This window comes from Trichosurus vulpecula, chromosome 7 (assembly GCF_011100635.1).
Source record: "Trichosurus vulpecula isolate mTriVul1 chromosome 7, mTriVul1.pri, whole genome shotgun sequence".
NCBI lineage: Eukaryota > Metazoa > Chordata > Mammalia > Diprotodontia > Phalangeridae > Trichosurus > Trichosurus vulpecula.
In genome coordinates, this window is record NC_050579.1 from 221,187,191 (window position 1) to 221,206,938 (window position 19,748).

At 38.6% G+C, this 19,748-nt stretch overlaps 1 protein-coding gene across 1 annotated transcript in view; it reads right to left on the minus strand.

Moving 5' to 3' along the window:
• Positions 1 to 19,748, minus strand: part of PRIM2 (DNA primase subunit 2) — a 361,392-nt gene that overhangs the window by 37,613 nt on the left and 304,031 nt on the right. The window contains exon 11 of the mRNA XM_036767629.1: positions 612 to 738. Within this exon, the coding sequence (XP_036623524.1) occupies positions 612 to 738 (127 nt within the window). The remainder of the gene's footprint in view (positions 1 to 611; positions 739 to 19,748) is intronic.

Here is a 19,748-nt window from a genome sequence, read left to right on the forward strand (position 1 = left end):
GAGTGGAAAGTAATTTTACTCATCTCTGTGAAAAATATTTGAAACTTAAGATTAGGAAAAAAAAATCATAGATCACAAAATCTATACATGAGAGTTTCTCTTTTAAAAATTAATTTGAGGTGACTTATATTAACATTTATAAATAGGAGCCACTTAAATTTCTCAATTAATCGAGTCTTGTTAATTAGATCGCAGTCATAAGAGTAAGATGCATATTATTCCTGAGGGATGAGTCTTTCGAAAATTAAACAGCAATGCTTTCCCCGACAGTTTTAAGGCAAAGCTTTGAAAAACTTTGGTATCTGTCTTTTGAGACATCCTAGCAGACTAAGAGGAAGAGACAAAACAGCTGGTGAATAGGGAAAGAGAGCACCAAAAAGCCTAATCCTGCACAGACAGAAATACAGCTGAATGACTTTCTCTTGCCTGACCTAGTTTGGTAATAGGACAAATCAACAGAAGAGTAACAGAGCCCTCGCTTGACACTGATGAGTAATAGAAGCTACAAACCAGTTCTTGCCAGTAATGCAGGAAGCCATTACACAGTTTCGGTTTCCTGGGGAGCCCTTGAGCTCCTGTCCATTACAAACATATCAGGTATAAGCACTCACCGTGATAATCCCCTTGGCTCGGTGGATTGGTTAGTATAATCTTCATGCAGCTGAATGGTGTATAGTCTGTCCTCTTGCCTTCCTTACCATAGCTATGGCGGATGTTGTAAGCATAGCCTTTGTCGAACTGAGTGGAGAAAATGAAAAGAAGACAGTGGAATGTAAGCAGATATTGTACTAGGGATATCAGCCTCAGGCTGGATAGACCACTAGAGCAAGAAGGAAGAAAATGTCAATTAGAATGATGAGTTAATGAACAAAATGAGATTACCCAGAGCAAACAAACAATATCAAAGGATAGGTACATATCCATTTTTCTCAAGCAAACCCATGACTTCATCAGTGTAGGGAGCACCTGGTAAAGAGCTCCCTCTAACCCTGCAGATGAACTCGTGTTCAGCCACTTGGAGCATTAGAGCTGCCAGGGGAACTGAAATGTTAAGTAATTTTCCCAGGGTCAAAAAGCATTTATGTGTCAAGGATGACACTCGGACCCAAGTGTCACTGAGATTCTGAGGCTAGTTGTCTATCCTCCATGTCACAGGTGTCAAACAGTGCTGCCTTAAAATATAATTAGGAAATGTTTAACAAAATAAATTAAAATACGATAGAACATAAATAATGTTGATATGTATCATTCCATGCAAATACGAAGCCCACAGGGAACTGGGTATGCAGCTTAGTGGTCCCTGTTTCTGTGTGAGTTTGCCACCGATGCTCTTGGCTGTACTGTCTCTCTACATGTCAGAAAACTCATCGGAGTATTATTGGCCACTTGTTAAAGAGGAAACATGATATAGAGGATGAAGCACTGGATTTGGAGTCAGAAAAACCTAATTTTTAGCTATGTAATCCTGGAAAAGTCGTCTAACCTCTCTAAGCCTCAGTTTCTTTACCTGTAAGATGAAAATAATAACAGCACGTAAATGACAGAGTCATTGGGAGCAGCAAATGAGACAACGTATGTAAAGAACTTTGTGCACCTTAAAGTATTATGTAAATGAAGGTTATTATCAGCAGTAATAATAATAATGACAGTAACAACAACCTTCACGGCATCTGGTCACTCCCTGAAGTCAAGAAATACGGCACAATAGATTGATTACATCAGCATAGTTATGGTAGGCTATAGCCTGGACTCTTCTCTTCTCTCTCTAAACTATTTTACTTGGGTATCTCATCAGTTCCCCTGGATTTAATTACCATCTTCATGTTGATGATTCTCAAATCTTTCTATCCTGCCCCAGACCTCCGATTCGCTTCTCTACCTGCCTTTCTCACTTCTCAAGCTAGATGTCTACTATTCATCTTAAACTTGACACATCTAAAAGTGAACTCATTATCTTTCCTCCTAAACCCTCCCTCGCTTCCTTATCATCGCTATTACTATAGAAGGTGATGCCATCCTCCCAGTCCCTAGGGCTCACAACCAAGAAGTCATCCTGGATTCCTCATCATCTCTCATTCTCCGTCCCATATCCAATCTTTTGACTAGGCCTGCTGATTTCACCTTTGCTACATCTCTTGAATAAGCCCCCTTCTCTTCTCTGATTCTGTCACCCCTCTCGTGCAGGTCCTCATCACCTCAAGCTTGTATTACTGCAATAGCCTGCTGGTGCGTCTGCCTGCCCCAAGTCTCTCTCCACCCTAATCCGTCCTTCATTCAGCTACTGACATGGTTTTCCTAAAGTGCAGAACTGATCATGTCACCCCACTACTTAAACTCCAGGGTCTCCATACAGCTTTCAGGATAAAATTCAAAATCCCCTGCTTCACAATCAAAGTCCTTCATATCCTAGCCCCCTCCTACCTTTCTAATCTTCTTACATCTCACTCCCCAATATGTATTCTTGGATCCAATGACAATGTCCTCCTGGTTGTCCCATGAACGAGACACCCCATCTCTCAGCTCTGGGGCATTTCCTCTGGCTGTCCCTCATCCCTAGAATGCTCTCCTCCTCCACTCTAAGTACTGACCTCTCTGGTGTTCTTTAAGTCCCAACAAAAAGCCCATCTTTTACTGGAAGATTTCCCAAATACCTTAATTCTGGTGCCCCCTCTGTCAATTATTTTCTATTTATCTTGTAGATAACTTGCTTTGTGAATGTGGTCTCCCCTATTAGACTGTAAGCCCCTTGGGGACAGGGACTTTTTTGCTTCTTTCTGTATCCCCAGAACTTAGCACAATGCCTAGAACTTTATAGGCATTTAATAAACTATATTGGTTGAGATATAGTAGGCTACCTTCACTCAAAAAATTAAACTTCTTGGATTTTTAAATTTGAGAAAGCAACTGTTACTTTAAAACATTTGTACCTTTTCATTTGCACGTATCAATAAAGACGTTTGTACTCTCTTAAGAAGTGCTTAGTTTAATTGCAAACGTGTTTGGCTTACAAACCATTTGGATCCTGGAAAAAGAGATAACCCCATTATTCTGCCTTTGTCTCACAGTTCCTCAAGTCTGAAAGGCAGTGCTAGTATCAGAAATATCCAAGAAGACAGAGCAAAGGGATGCTAACTATATCTTCTAACTGCTGGTACCATTCCATTTGGTTATAGCAGTCAATACCTCACACATCTTTCTACAGAAGTTTCTCCCAATGCCATACATTCAATGCTGGTAAAAATCCTGGAGGAAATGTTTCTTCAGTGGGGGCTAAAACCTGAACTACACAACAGATACCTGAATCTGGAGGGATGGGTACCCTATATCCAAGTCCCACATCCTCATGGCAACTTCAAAAGCAATCAGAAATATCAACTGAGGGACTGAAACTTTCCATCAAGGACAGGCTCATATCCTAGCTCTGAAACTTAGTACTAGTGTGACCTTACTACACAACCTCTCTGGGTCTCATTCTTCTCATTTCTAAAACAAACAGGGGGACTAGACAAGATGATCTATAAGATCTTTTCCAACTCTAAATCTATGGTCCTATCAGCCACGACACTAACAGCATAAGAGAAATAAATGGGAAAATAAGGTTAGTTGGGGCAGCTAAGTGGAGCAATAGATAGAGTGTTGGGCCTAGAATCAGAAAGATTCATCTTCCTAAGTTCGGACACTTAATGGCTGCGTGACCCTGGGCAAGTCACTTAACCCTTTTGCCTCAGTTTCCTCATCTGTAAAATGAGCTGGAGAAGGAAATGGCAAATCACTCTAGTATCTTTGCCAAGAAACCTCCAAATGGAGTCACAAACAGTCAAGCATGACTGAAAAATGAACAAAAAGATTAGTTGATGATTTCAAAACTGTTTATAAACTACCTTTCTGAAGCACACCTTTTTGTTATGGGAGGCATATTGGAATCGCCATTTTTTTTCACTCTATTTTTCATACTTCCATCATGGGCTCCTTGTTCTTCCTATGGATACCCTGTGATTTCTAATCCTTTCAACTGCAGAATCATTAGAAACTTAAGACCCGAATATGAGCTATGAACCGAATATGAGCTATGAAGGATCTCAAAAGATCCTAATCCACATTTTGTATGAGATTTTCCTAGGTGCTAAGGAGTCAGAAGAGTAAAGTAATAAAAATGTCCAAGGGCAAAAGCTTCAAGCTTTTGACTATAGCAGTGTGTGTGAAAAAAAGATAAGGAGTTACAATTATACAATTCTTCCACAGTCGCCTTTGTTTAACTTTGATAATGAAAGCTCTGGAGAGATAAGAAGCCTGTTTTTGTTATGTATTGCATCCAACAAAATGTTTGTAAATAATATTATCATTATGAATAATAAGTGTATACACCAGTGAGGCCAGTCCTAATTTTGACATGCAAACTTTGTATAATGAAAAGAGCCAGGTTTGGATTAAGAGAGACTTGGATGAAAAGCAACGGTGGAGTCAAGATGACAGAATAGCAGGAAGAAGCACTGCCAAGCTCTCATCAAGAACTCCTCCATATAGATCAAGAAAATGCACCAGACCAGGGGTGGGGAACCTGTGGCCTCGAGGCCACATGTGGCCCTCTAGGTCCTCAAGTGAAACCCTAGAAATCCCTTAGGGATTTGTTCTGCGAACTTTGGATTCAGTTAAAGGGCTGCACTTGAAGACCTAGAGGGCCACATGTGGTCTGAAGGCCACAGGTACCCTACCCCTGAAATCATAATGAGTTGCTTTTCAAGCCCAGGTCAGCAAAAGAAGAGAGGTAGAGAGATGTGTAGACACTGAACACAGGATTTGGCCAGGAATGGCCAGGAAGAGCATTCCAGTATAAATCTAACACAAATGGGGCATATACATCTGCCTGGTACAAGAATAGGTACCAACTGATTGTTTTCAGTTGTTTACTATGCAGTTCTGAGTCACAGATCCCAGGCTATTTGTCATTCAAAGCCTTTCATAACCTATTTCCTCTCCCTCTCCAGTCTTCTTATGCTCTACACCCTCACTCACCCCCTACCAGGTACTCTTGGATCCAATGACGCTGTCCTCCTTATTGTCCCATGAACAAGACACTGTGTCACCCCTAAATATTTTCTCTGGCTGTCCCCCATACCTGAAATGCTCTCCTTTCTCATCTCCACTTCTTGGCTCCCCTGACTGGCTTCCTTCAAATCTCAATAAAAATCCCATCGTCTATAGGAAGCTCTTCTCAATCCCTTTTAATTACAAAACCTTCCCTCCATAAATTATTACTTACTTATCCTGCACATAGCTTGTTTATACACACTTGTGCACATGTTGTTTCCTCCACTGACAATCATTTAATATCAATTTAGTAACTTCAACAAGGGCCAGAGCCTGAACTGACTAACCAGAGGAAGAGACTGAACTGATTAACCAGAAGAGTCTGAACCTAACCACCTCTTTGTTCTCTGAGTAAATGCAGAAAATGCCTCTTCCTATGCCAACAAGACCAGATCAGGCTGACTTAAGAATATTCTTTCCTCTATCTATTAGCCATTAAGGATGAGATCCTTAACCCGAGACACTATCTTTAATAATGTGACTTCTTCTTTTATGGGCATATACTATGTTATGGTAATGTTAATGGTAAATTAAACACAGAAATGCTGGGTTGTAGTTTCAAGTGACCCTTGTCAACTCTCTCATCTTATTGTATTTACAACCTATTCAATTTAGAAAGTCCTTTTCCTGTATCATGGTTGAACATACATGGAGATCATAAAATTGAGTAACACAGACATGCTGACTTGTGACTGTTCTAAAAATGTATTTAAATCTTCTCATTCTTCTGTTCAGGCAGTCAGATTTTGTCTGGCTCCATACATGTATGTGTCCACTAGCTTTAAGGAAATAAATATTATGAATTTATATATCACCTAGATTGTTTGCTCTTTTAACCAAACTTTCAGGTCAACACCATTCAATTGTGAGCTTCTTGAGGATAGGGCCTATCTTTTCCTTTCTTCGAATCCCCAATATGTAGCAGTAGTGTAGGCATTTAATAAATGCTTATGACCTGACCACTTTGGTCACATTGAAAGCCTGCAAGTTGGCTTCCAGGTCACAGGGCTGACAAGATGAAGGACAAGAATTTTCTTGGATTCTTATAACCTCTCAAACCTCTCCAAAGGAGAAATTATGCATAAGAGATAAAGCAATTTCAGCTATCTCCATGGTCTAGGATATCAAGAACCCAAACAAATTAAAAACCTAATGAATTAATAACAGAAATGACTCCCCAAGATCTAATGCATTCACTCCACACCTCCTCTCCTATCATCCACTATACTCCTGGTAGCAGGGTTGCAGAAGCTGACACACACACTTACAAAAAAACCTCAACTCTATCTAACGTCCCTCCCCCTTCTTTCAGTGCTATGGAGACTTAAAGGGTGCAAATTTGCTTGGGCTGTGAAAGCAGCATGGCAGCCATCAGTGTTGTCACAGAGCTCAGACAAAAAATGGAATAACAAAGGTAATGGGTACAGGATACATGTGAGTGTGGCTGTGTGTCACCTATGCTAAGCCAGAAGGAAAGAGCTCAGTATTTGGCTGCCCCTTAAAAAGCAGTTGGGGCAGAAACTGAGGTTGCTGAGATGAAAATTTTTTAATTTTGTGTGTGTGTGTGTGTGTATGGAGGCAAATGAGGTTAAGTGACTTGCCTAGGGTCACACATCTAGTATGTGTCTAAGGCCGAATTTGAACTCAGGTCCTCCTGACTCCAGGGCCAGACCTCTATCCACTGTGCCACCTAGTTGCCCTTGTTGAGCTGTAAATTGCCTAGCATGGGAGCGAGCTGAGATGCTTTGAGCTCCAGGCACCAAGGAAAACACTACCAAATAAGAAGGGAAAATGAGCAATAGGAGAAAAGGAGGAAAAAAGGCTGATGGTACCAATGATCTCAAGAGAAAGAAAATTCAATCAAAGACCTTAGACATAAAGAGATAAACCAATAGTGAAGTTATTCAAAGCTGAAGGAAATATGGTCTCCAGATCAGGTAATAGAGTTCAGGCCTCTATGAAGAAATTTTCCAAGTAAAAGGAAAATGAATCAACACCTTAATAGACAAAGGAGCTTGTGGACTCTCAAGAGACCATGGGACTACAACAGAATGTTTCTGAGTGGTTGAAAAGAGATATTAGATTTGTGAAAACATATTGTTGACTTGACTAAGCACCCACCATGTCCAAAGCACAATGCTTCACTTTGGGGTAACAGCCCCACTACTACTTATTAAAACTATCTGCAAAGTTGCTTCCAAAAAAGTAATCAGGACCATAGAACTAAAGAATAGGAATTTTGTCACCTTTTGACTATATGCAAAGGTATGTACTAGAAAGAGCCCTGGAAACCTGGGTTCCAGTCTGAGGTCTATTACTTAACTATATATCTGATCTTAGATCATTTTTCTTACTCTCAATTTTTTAATATGTCAAATGGTTATAGTAATTCTTGCCTAGCTTGTTTCACAAAATAGTGTCACCATGAAAACCAATGAAATCAATGTATATGAAAGCAATTGAAAGTTTTAAAGAGAAATAAAAGCATAAGGCACAAATGTCATCACCACATTGCCGTATACACTAATGGAAAGAAGTCAAGAAATGAGTATTATGGAACACTGGAAAATATTACAATTTATTTTTCAGAGTATGTATCTTTAATTTACATTTGAATATGATGTTCCAGGAGTTAACTGCAAGTAAACAAATGAAGCCATATTATAAAGATTCCACACAGGAACCTGTTCCATTTACTTATTCTAATCTATCCTGAACACCTCCAGGGCCAGGAATTAACAGCTCTCTCCAGAGTTCTAAGCACCAGCCTAAACAGAATTTCCTTTTCTTAAAATTTCCCTGGGCCATGATTATGCCTTCCCAGTTTCAAGAAATACTCTGTTGTATGTAAAGTAGAAGTAAGCAGAGCATGAGAGGTCAGCAAAACAAGTAATTAGTTACAATAGAAGGATTAAACTATCTCCCTAGTCCAAAAGACTAGTTAATCAATTAATCAATAAGTTCTGTTCCAAGTATTGTGTGCAGCGATGGGGATACAAACACAGAAGCTGAATATTCCCTGATCTCATATCCTCCCAACGTGACAGACAAGAACATGCACCTACAAAGCAGATCCAGGGCTTCCTTCTTAGGATCAAGACTTCTCTGGGTGCTGAGGATAAAACTGAAACCAAGTTGTGCATATGCAATACAACTGAGTAATCCATTCAGGATAATCCACAATTACAACTGTAATGAGTTTCTGGAAAATATTATTTTGACATTTGCCTGAATTATTTACTTGGCCTGAAATCTCAAGAAGATGGGCAGCACAGTTGAATAGAGTGCTGGGCCTGGAGTGAAGAAGACTTGAATTCAAATCTGGCTTCAGACACTTACTAGCTGTGTGACCCTGGGCAACTCACATAACCACTACGCCTCAGTTTTTTCAACTGTAAAATGGTGGTGATAACACTTACTTTAAACAGCTGTTGTGACAATCAAATGAAGTAACACTTATACACTGCTTAGCATCATGTTTGACGCATAGGAGTTGCTCCATAAATGTTTCCCTTCTTCCTAAAAGCTTTACACAAGCTAAAAATCTCAATAAAGTGGAAAAATTTAGTCACAGTATTTATGGGAAATGTTCTTAACAATCTTAACTAACAATTAACAAAGTGTATTAAGTGAATAACACTATAGGCTGTATTTAAAAGGAATGTCAGCCAAATGATATCACATTTACTATTAGGTTAATAACAAAACTTCTTCGGAGGGCGGAGCCAAGATTGCAGCTGGAAAGCAGGGACTTGCCTAGGGCTCTCCCCCAGGACCCTCCAAATACCTATAAAAATGGCTCTGAACAAATTCTAGAACTGCAGAACCCACAGAAGAGCAGAGGGAAGCAGGGCTCCAGCCCAGGACAGCCTGGATGGTCACTGGGTAAGGTAAATCTCACAGAGCTGGGAACAGAGGGGAGCAGAGCCCAGCATGGGCTGCACCCAGACCAACCAGACCAGGAGCCAGGCAAACTGGCCCAAGCGCCCTGAATCACTGAGCTGTGGCAGTTACCAGACTTGGTTCGGCCACTGCCCCAGGGGTAGCGGGGGAGGTGTAGCTACAGAACTACAGCTGCAGTTACTTCTGGCCCCAGGCCAACCTGCTGGGAGGAATTAAGTGGAGGATCCCAGCAGCAGTGCAGAGCCTGCTTAGATCTGAGTCTAGCCCGGGTTGGCAGTTCTTGGGGGAGGAAGAGCACTGGTGTGGCAGAGCTTGCTGTGCAGAAATAGCTCTGAAAACAACAGCGCAGCCCCTCAAGCTTGGGACAAAGTACTCTACTCTACAAGCAGTCATACCAACCAAAAGCTCAAGGGTCAAACAGTTGGCTGGGAACATGGCCAGGCAGCGAAAACAGACTCAGATTCAGACTCAGATTTTGGAATCTTTCCTTGGTGACAAAGAAGACCAAAACATACAGCCAGAAGAAGTCAACAAAGTCAAAGAGCCTACAGCAAAAGCCTCCAAGAAAAACTGGTCTCAACCCATGGAAGAGCTCAAAAAGGAACTGGAAAAGCAAGTTAGAGAAGTAGAGGAAAAACTGGGAAGAGAAATGAGAGTGATGAGGGAAAATCATGAAAAACAAGTCAATGACTTGCTAAAGGAGACCCAAAAAAATACTGAAGAAAATAACACCTTAAAAAATAGACTAACCCAAATGGCAAAAGAGCTCCAAAAAGTCAATGAGGAGAAGAATACTGAAGAAAATAACAACTGAAAAAATAGACTAACCCAAATGGCAAAAGAGCTCCAAAAAGCCAATGAGGAGAAAAAGGCCTTGAAAGGCAGAATTAGCCAAATGGAAAAGGAGGTCCAAAAGACCACTGAAGAAAATACTACCTTAAAAATTAGATTGGAGCAAGTGGAAGCTAGTGACTTTATGAGAAATCAAAATATTATAAAACAGAACCAAAGGAATGAAAAAATGGAAGACAACGTGAAATATCTCCTTGGAAAAACCACTGACCTGGAGAATAGATCCAGGAGAGATAATTTAAAAATTATTGGACTACCTAAAAGCCATGATCAAAAAAGGGTCTAGATATCATCTTTCAAGAAGGAGAACTGCCCTGATATTCTCGAGCCACAGGGTAAAATAGAAATGGAAAGAATGCACTGATCCCCTCCTTAAAAAATCCCAAAAAGAAAACCCCTAGGAATATTGTTGCCAAACTCCAGAGCTCCCAGATCAAGGAGAAAATACTTCAAGCAGCCAGAAAGAAACAACTTGAATATTGTGGAAACACAATCAGGATAACACAAGATCTAGCACCTTCTACATTAAGGGATCGAAGGGCTTGGAATGCAATATTCTGGAGGTCAATGGAGCTAGGATTAAAACCAAGAATCACCTACCCAGCAAAACTGAGTGTCATGCTCCAAGGCAAAATATGGACTTTCAATAAAATAGGGGACTTTCAAGCTTTCTCAGTGAAAAGACCAGAGCTGAATAGAAAATCTGACTTTCAAACACAAGAATCAAGAGAAGCATGAAAAGGTAAACAAGAATGAGAAATCATAAGGGTCTTACTAAAGTTGAACTGTTTTGTTTACCTTCCTATATGGAAAGATGATGTGTATAACTCATGAGACCTCAGTATTAGGGTAGCTGAAGGAAATGAACATATATGTGTGTGTGTCTATATATATAGACAGATGGCATAGGGTGAGTTGAATATGAAGGGATGATATCTAAAAAAATAAAATCAAATTAAAGGATGAGAAAGGAATATATTGAGAGGGAGAAAGGGAGAGATAGAATGGGGTAAATTATCTCACATAAAAGTGGCAAGAAAAAGCAGTTCTGTAGGAAGGGAAGAGGGGGCAGGTGAGGAGGAATGAGTGAATCTTGCTCTCATCGGATTTGACCTGAGGAGGGAATAACACACACACTCAAGTGGGTATCTTACCCCACAGGAAAGAAGTAGGAAGGAGATAAAAACGGGCGGATGATAGATGGGAGGGCAGATAGGGGAGGAGGTAATCAAAAGCAAATACTTTTGAAAAGGGACAGGGTCAAGGAAGAAAATTGAATAAAGGGGGATAGGATAGGAAGGAGCAAAATATGGTTAGTCTTTCACAACATGAGTATTGTGGAAGGGTTTTACATAATGATATACATGTGGCCTATGTTGAATTGCTTGCTTTCTTAGGGAAGGTGGGTGGGGAGTGAAGAGGGGAGAGAATTTGGAACTCAAAGTTTTAAAAGCAGATATTAAAAAAAAAGTTTTTGCATGCAACTAGGAAATCAGATATACAGGTAATGGGGCATAGAAATCTATCTTGCCCTACAAGAAAGTAAGGGAAAAGGGGATGGGGGGAGTGGGGTGACAGGAGTGAGGGCTGACTGGGGAACGGGGAGATCAGAATATATGCCATCTTGGAGTGAGGGGGAGGGTAGAAATGGGGAGAAAATTTGTAATTCAAACTCTAATGAAAATCAATGCTGAAAACTAAAAATATTAAATAAATAACAAAACTTCTTCATGAAACAAAAGTTCACATTTTAAATAATGTTCTTTTGATGATGATGCCATATGGATGAGAGTCATGGACATGTAATATCTCTTGGTTATATCTGAGGCCACATGTTCTTCCCCAAATCTACTGCTTCTGCCCCTACGTCTTCAAAATGTCTGAGGCTAAGTTTGAAGTCAGGTCTTCCTGACTCTAGACCCTGCACTTTACCCACTGTCCTCCATTTTAGACCTCCAATTTCTATAAAATGAAGTCAAGGCTTAATGACAGTTAAAGACATTTCCAGCTCTAAAATCTACAGGAAATGATCTAATAATTTCAGGTTTCACCAATGGCAGAACCAAGACTATAATTATCTTGTGTTCTCTTCCTCCATGAAAACTTATCCAATAAGCTAACTTAAATAAGGGTAGCTAGGTGGTTCAGAAGATAGAGTGCTTGGCCTGCAGTCAGGAAGATTCATCTCCCTGAATTCAAATCTGGCCTCAGACACTTACTAGCTCTGTGACACTGGGCTAGTCACTTAACCCAGTCTGCCTCAGTTTCCTCATCTGTAAAATTATGTGGAGAAGAAAATGGCAAATCACTCCATACCTATTTTTGCCAAGAAAACCTCTAATGGGATTGCAAAGAGTCAGACAGTACTGAAAACAACTGAACAACAATATAATAAAGTATTAATGAGAACTAACAGATTAATGGGCTGGGCTACCTCTTGCAAAAAAAAAAAAAATCAACATGCTTTTTCTTCTTGTCTGTCTTCTTGGCAATCTCATCTACAGCTTCAATTAAGTAGCTCCATTCAGATGACTATTCAGATGACTCCCAAAACTAGACATGCAGCTTTGATCTCCTCACCTTCATAGTCAAATTCCCAACTGCATGCTAGATGTATCCACCTAGATATGTCACTGACACCTCACACTCAGCACAGCCAAAACTAAACTCACCAACTTTCTCCAAAAGCTGCTCCTCCTCCTAATCTAAGTCTTAGAATTACATTTGATGCTTTCCTCTCCCTTGTGCCCTGTCCAGTCCTCCCCATAGCTAATCAAGCCTTTTCAATTCCATTACATGTTTTAGCTCTGTCTCCTCCTTTACAATCCAACTACCACTACTCTCCTTCAGGACTTCATTACCTAATAACTGTATTAATTCACTTCTAGTTGGTCTTCCTGCCTTCAGTCTTCTCCCAACTCATCCAATCCATCCTGATATTCCTAATAAACAAATCTAAGTCACTCTCCGTGTTCAAAAGCCATCAGCAGCTCCCTACTGCTTAATGAATAAAGTATAATCTCCTGATCATGGCATTAAAGGCCATTCAACCTGTGGTATAGTACAAAATGTCCTTGATCCTGAGTTGAGAAGCCTGGATTCAAATGCTGCCTCTGCTACTTTCTAACTCCCTGACCAAAAGTAGGTGGTCATGTAGACTCTCCGAGTCTTGCTTTTTAAATCTGTAAAATGGAGATAATCATTCCTTTAGCGCCTTCCTAACGTTGGTGTGAGATCATACTGTAAAGTACTTCTTGATTCCAGTGATACAAATGTTAGCATCCTTCTTGCTCTTTGATGTTCTAGCCACTCTGTGTTACTCCTTTTTCCATGCGTGAAGAGGGGCTTTTGCCCTTTCTGCTCATTTCTGTCATGGTATTCATCCCAGAGCCATGTCTTTTAAAATTCTTCCTTCCAAGGCCTGGTGCAGGTACCACTGATCTTATTAAGCTTTTTCTAATCTCCCAAACTAGATTTGTGGTTGTTGCTCATCGCCTATTTCAGTCGTGTCTGACTCTTCGTGACCCCATTTGGGGTTTTCTTGGCAAATATACTGGAATGCCTTGCCATTTCCTTCTGCAGCTCATTTTACAGATGAGGAAACTGAGGCAAACAGTGACTTGCCCAGACTCATACAGCTAGTAAGTATCTTAAGCCAGATTTGAACTGAGGTCTTTTTGACTCCAGGCCTGGTGCTCTATCCACTGTGCCCCCTAGCTGTCCCCCAAACTAGAAGTGATATCTTTTTAATTTCTCACACTAGTCTATCTGTACCTCTCTTATGCTTTAATCATATTAAAAACCTGAAATGTAGCTATCCATCTATTTGCGTTTTTCATTTTACTAGAATGCAGACCCTCTGAAGAGAGGAATTGTCTCCCTGTTTTCATCTTTGTACCTCCAACATCTAGCCCTGTGCAATGCACATAGTAAGAACTCACTAAATGTTTGCTCAATTATACTGAATTGAATCACTGTATATCCAACACCATGCCACTAATTTGCCAGTAGGCAACATATTTCCATTTTAACTTGGACCTTCAATGCCTTTCCCTGAAGGAGGGACTAATGGAAATTTCAGAAACTATATGCAGCAGGCTAGTCTTTTAGCAAATTCGGCTTTATTCACAGACATGAATGTTATATTCATTGACATGATAATGAAGCAAAATTTCCTGAAATTCCAAAAAGAATCTGCCAATTTCTGAAGTGGGAAATCAGCAGTCCTCCATTCATCACAGTGGAAGCAATTTACTGAATTATGTCGTACTAGACTGAAAGACTAAATGCAAACTTTACAAAGTAGGCCGTTTAAATCCCTCCTCACTGTTAGGAAAAGATCCAGCCTAACACAAAGATCACTGAGAGACAACAGGAGCAGATGGACTGGTGGGGGATGCTCTAATTTAAGATGAGTTGGCTCGCTCTGAACAAACAGGTCTTTTGACTTCCCATGAACAAAGGAGGCAAACTGAAACATCAACTATCATGGAAAATGGTGACTGCAGACATGCGATAAAAGACCATCCACCCACATAATTATCATTGCTGCAGGGACTGCCAACCTCATGGTGGGTTTTTTTTTCCCCAGCTTATTCACAGAGCTTAGAAAAAGCACATACAAAAACATCATTTTGAAATAAGAACAACAGATATTTGCTACAGTTGACTGTTAGATGTTTCACCTCATGTATTAATTTGGGTAGGCCAGAGTTTGGGTGTCATGTTTTTGAACATGTTATTTTCCTTTGTTTCCTTACCTGACCTTTTTACCCGACAACAGTTATTTGATAGTAGCAATAAAAAGCTCCTTTTAGGGTTTCCTCTTCTATGTAAATTTTGTATTGCCTGAGTTTTAGACACGGTAACAGTTCACCTAGATACTTTGGGCAATTTATAAACTAATAAATTAATAACATGAACTGAATTTAAAGCAACCTCAATCCAATTCTAGAAGGAAAAAAAAACAAACCTTACAAATGATTCAGGCTTTAAGAAGCAGCACTGGACAAGGGAAAGATCACTGGCTCCAGAGTCGGAGGAGCTGGATTCAAATGCTGCCCACTACCAATGTGACCTTGGAGAAGTCTCTTAAGGCCTTCATTTTCTCATCTGTAAAATGAATGGATTAGACTAGATGGCCTCTGAGGTCCCTTCAGTACTAGGTCTAGGAACCTGTGATAAGGAATTGGTAATTTTCTCCATTTTTTTTCTTTAATCTAATTTTCAATTTAACCTAGTTTTTCTTTAATTTTCTTTAATCTATCTAAGACTTCAAAATTTGCATTACAATGAGTAAGGCAGGTGATTTCTTTTATTATCCCTGTAAGGAAAAGGGAAGGGAATGGAGAGACTATGGAAGATGAGATCAAGAATGAAAAACATGTATAAATCTGTCCAAGTATACAAATAGTATTATTCCAGACAATTTAAAACAAACAGCAAATGGAAAAAGAAAAACAATTCTTTGTATTGCTTTCTCAAAATCTGTCTGGCAGGATCATGCTATGAAAATTTAAAGAATTCATTTCATGCATCACCCTTTTAAAAAGACAAGTCTTCATTCTTATAACCACTATACTATTTAGACTCTGTTTACACATACATACACACACACACACACACACACTACATGTATTAACTTGAGGAAACTCAACCATTCGGCACTATAAACGGACTGAAGACTTCTAACTAATTGGAGAAGTCTACTAATAAGTCAGATGCAAAATGAGCTATTCAAGTTGCTAGAATTTACAAAATGCACAAATTACGGCCCTATTCAGATCCCTCATCATGGTATAATTGACACAACCTTCTCAAAGCAATGTAAATAGGATGCTTCAAGTACAAGATTAAGATACAAGCTTAAAGACAGGATGTCTGTGTGTCTCTCTGTCTAGCTTTGTTTGAGTGGACAGAGGCTCATTAACAGAAAGCTGGTTATAATATGGGGTGATGAATTTCTTTGGAATTACATGGCAATGCATTGCCAGATTCTAATATCTTCCAGTGAGAGTACCCACATGGACAAAAATTTGGATTTCTTTTCTTAAGTACTGATGAATATTTGGGTACTTAACCAAAAGGATGGCTTGGGAAAACTACAATCAAATCCAAATGTTACTCATACTAAATAGATTATATCTCTAATCTGGCTCAATTAACAAGTCCATAAACCAGCTCCAGGGCAGAGATTTCAAATATGCAGTAAGAATTCCTGTTCTTTCTCTGAAATAAATGTTAGCAAAGGCCAAAGTGCCCTGGGAGGTAGTCTCATTTTTAAAAATATGAAATTAACTAAATGATAAATCTAACTTGAACCTAGTCTAAAGGGTTAGCTGATCTTTCCAAATCTCAACTCATTAGTGGAAGTAAAGGAAAAACAAATTAAATTTTCTGATTTTTCTTCAGGTGTTTTACTTAATAGGGAGAGAGCATGGTATAGGCAAAGAAATCCTCGATTTAGAGTCAGGAGACCCGGGTTCAAATCCCAGCTCTGGTACTCACTACGTGATACCAGACAAATTTTTTATGTTCTCTGGGACTCAGTTTCCTAGTTGTGTTGGGATTATATGATGTCTTTGTTGCCCTAACTGTATGGTTTTGTTAAAGTTGCCTCATAAATTCCCAGTCATTGGTACAGTAGGAAAATTTAATTTGGCTAACATAATCCAGAAAAAATTTACCTAGATGAAAAAAAAGTACCCCAACCTGACAAGGGAATCAAGTCTGATTCATTATAATAAACTAGACTATAGGTATCATAGTCATTCAGTTTAAAGTGTAATTGGGAAATGTTTAATAAAATAAATGAAAATACAATACAAAACAAATAATGTTCATTTGTCTTTTTCTAGGTCAATATTCAGGCCACAGGGATGTTTCTATTTGAATTTGACAATATTGACCTAGACCATTCCGTAACAAAACAATCAAGCAAAGATATAAGACATATAAGAATAAATCTGATATTATAGGTAAGGACTGTTATTTCTTTTCCAAAGGTTACCACCAATACCTTTCTGGAGTAAGAATTCCATAATATCCACAAATAAATAGCATTCTGTCAGGGGCTAATTAAAGATTATGCATTCAGTGATGGATCAATTTCTTTCCTCACTTTCTCCTCTTTTAAACAAGGAAGAATCAGAAAGTATAAATGTAAATGTGCATGTGTATCTATTTATCTAAAGAAGTTGGTCACTGCTGACCCTATGTTAAGTATTTAAGGAAACAGAAACTTTAGGACACTGAGCTTGATACAATCTAGAAATTATTTTCAATTTGCTTAGGAACAAAAGGTTATGTGTCCACGTGTGTGTATGTGTATCTTACATCTATAAATGATTTATTTTATATTTTAGAATAAGTCAACCTGATTCACTGTTACATAATGCAAATTTTGTAGCACTGTACTGCCACACTATTAGATCCTAATGAAGCTGCCTATTTGAAGTATAAAGTAATGAGTTGTCTTGAGATTTTGTGACAAAGTTGCTTTAAAAAAAAAAACCCAAATGAAACAAAATAAAATAAAACAAATCCCTACTAGATTGCCATTTTGGCCATGAAATCAAAAGAACAATTTTTAGCTTTAAGAAGTTTCTTCTTCCTCGTACTACTCACTTCTCATCTTGACTATATCCAATCGATCTTCCAAACAAATGCCAAATTGATTGTCACTCCTCTGCTCAAGCAGTTATAGGGGCTCCCTCTTACTATTTGATCAAATGTGAACTCTTTTGTTTGGCTTTAAAGACCTCGACAATCTGGCTCCAGTCTACTTTTCCAGACTTATTGCAAATTACTCTTCTTCACACACACTCTACATTCCAGCCAAACTGGTCAGCTTGCTGTCCCCTATAAATGACATTCCATTTCTGTGCCTTTTCAGAGGCTATATTCTACGCCTGGAATGTTCTTCTTCCTAACCCCTGCCTTGTTGAATCCATTTAACTCAAACACTGCCTCCTACAGGAAATGTATCCTGATTTCTCTGGTTGCCTTCCCACTGGAAATTCTTTTGTATATATTTTATTTATACAAAATATGCACATCACTTCCCTCCCTCACCCTAAAATCTGTAAAACATAAGCTACTTGAGGGCAGAGACTGTTTTGGTTGTCTACATATCATCAATGCCTTCCATAGTACTTAGCATACAGTAGGCACTTAATAAATGCTTGTTGCATGAATTCATGAACCCAGGTCATGATGAAACAAGTTCTATAGCCGAAGGCTAGATGCATCAAGTTTCAGTAATCACTAAGTAAAAGAATGGCTCTAATCCGATGGGGTACATAGTAACCCCCATAACGTGTTTCTCTCTTTTTTCCCCTCTCTCTTTTAAGGATAAAATACTTTCTATCAGGAATTTTCAATATTGCTTTTAAGAATGACTTTAAGAGAATAAATTATTTTTGTCTATTATAAAACCCAAATTAACTATAAAGGACATATAAAGATGCTATCTGCAACCAGAGAAAGAAATGATTAATAGAAGTATGTATAGAATAATCTTATACACACACACACACACACACACACACACACCCCTTCACCCACCCCCATTTGTGTCTAATAGTAACCATCTCTAGGGCAGGAGAGGGGAGAAGGAAAAAAAAAAGGAAAAAAAGAACTTTACATGATAATTTTGTTGTATATTTGAAAGGAATGGCAAGTTGTGCATAGTAGATTTGCAGTTTCATGTGCAATCATCTTTTTTATTGTACTGTTATGGAAATGCTTGTTTTATTCCATAAATTAAAAATAAAATAAATAGAAACTAAAAAAAATATGTAATAGAGAAAATCTGAAGTTAACTCAAGGTCAACTTTAATACATAAAAGTGATTCATATCAAATCTCAAAGTACTCTTACTACTTTGCTGGTAATATAAGGGAAAATTTTGATATCTGCCTTGCACTTTTCCTCTAATATTATTAGCACTTACCTATGTAATCACCACAAATGCATTAGTTGTTACAAAAGTGCCAACAGATAAATAGCCCTAAAAATATCAGAATAGTAATTAAATAGACTTGACAGCCTAGAAACATTCAACTGCCTATTTCTTTTTTTTCTTTTTAGTGCTACTGATGCTATTCAGACATCCTAGATAACTGTTTCACACCACTGATAGGTTGCTTCATCTTGTGAATTCTGATACAGGATAAGAACTAAAGCTTCAAAAGAAAAATGTTTGGCATGCCTAGAATTTTTTACACCAACTCTAAATGAATTAGATCATTGATCATGTTTCCAGTAATATAGGAAGTAGGGTATTTCAATAAAGTGACAGCTAACTTCATGGCTTCAGGTTAACTCATTCTTCTGAAATGCAGACTGATTCATGATCACTCCAAATAGACGTGGGTTCATTGTGCCACTGTGAACTACTGAGTCAAATATACATTGGGAACATGCTAATGGAGAAAATATCACAAGGTAACCCATTAAAAAGGCCCATTTTTTCCAAAGCCATCAATATCATCCTGAAGCGTCCCTGACATTATCAAATGCCAGAATCTATTCTAAACGGCATATATATGATCTTTTATTTTGTGCTGAAGAGATCTGTTGCTAATGTAGAAAATTCCAGTAAATTCATGCTACTATGCTCTTTTTTATATTTTTAATCCAATTATATGATAACAGCACATCGCTACTCGGTACTCCAATTTAAAGAAATTTCACTTATGACAATTTTGGTATCTAATCTAAAAAAAGAATGTATTGCTGTGAAAGTCAGGTGAGAACAATAGTCTTAGAGAATAATCTGCTCACTGAATAGAAATAATTTTGATTATTTACCTCTGTGGCAAAAAAAAAAATTCTCTGAGTCCACAGATAGTTATACTTAACTATGCAAAATAAAATAACACTGCAGAATGAATAAAACTGAA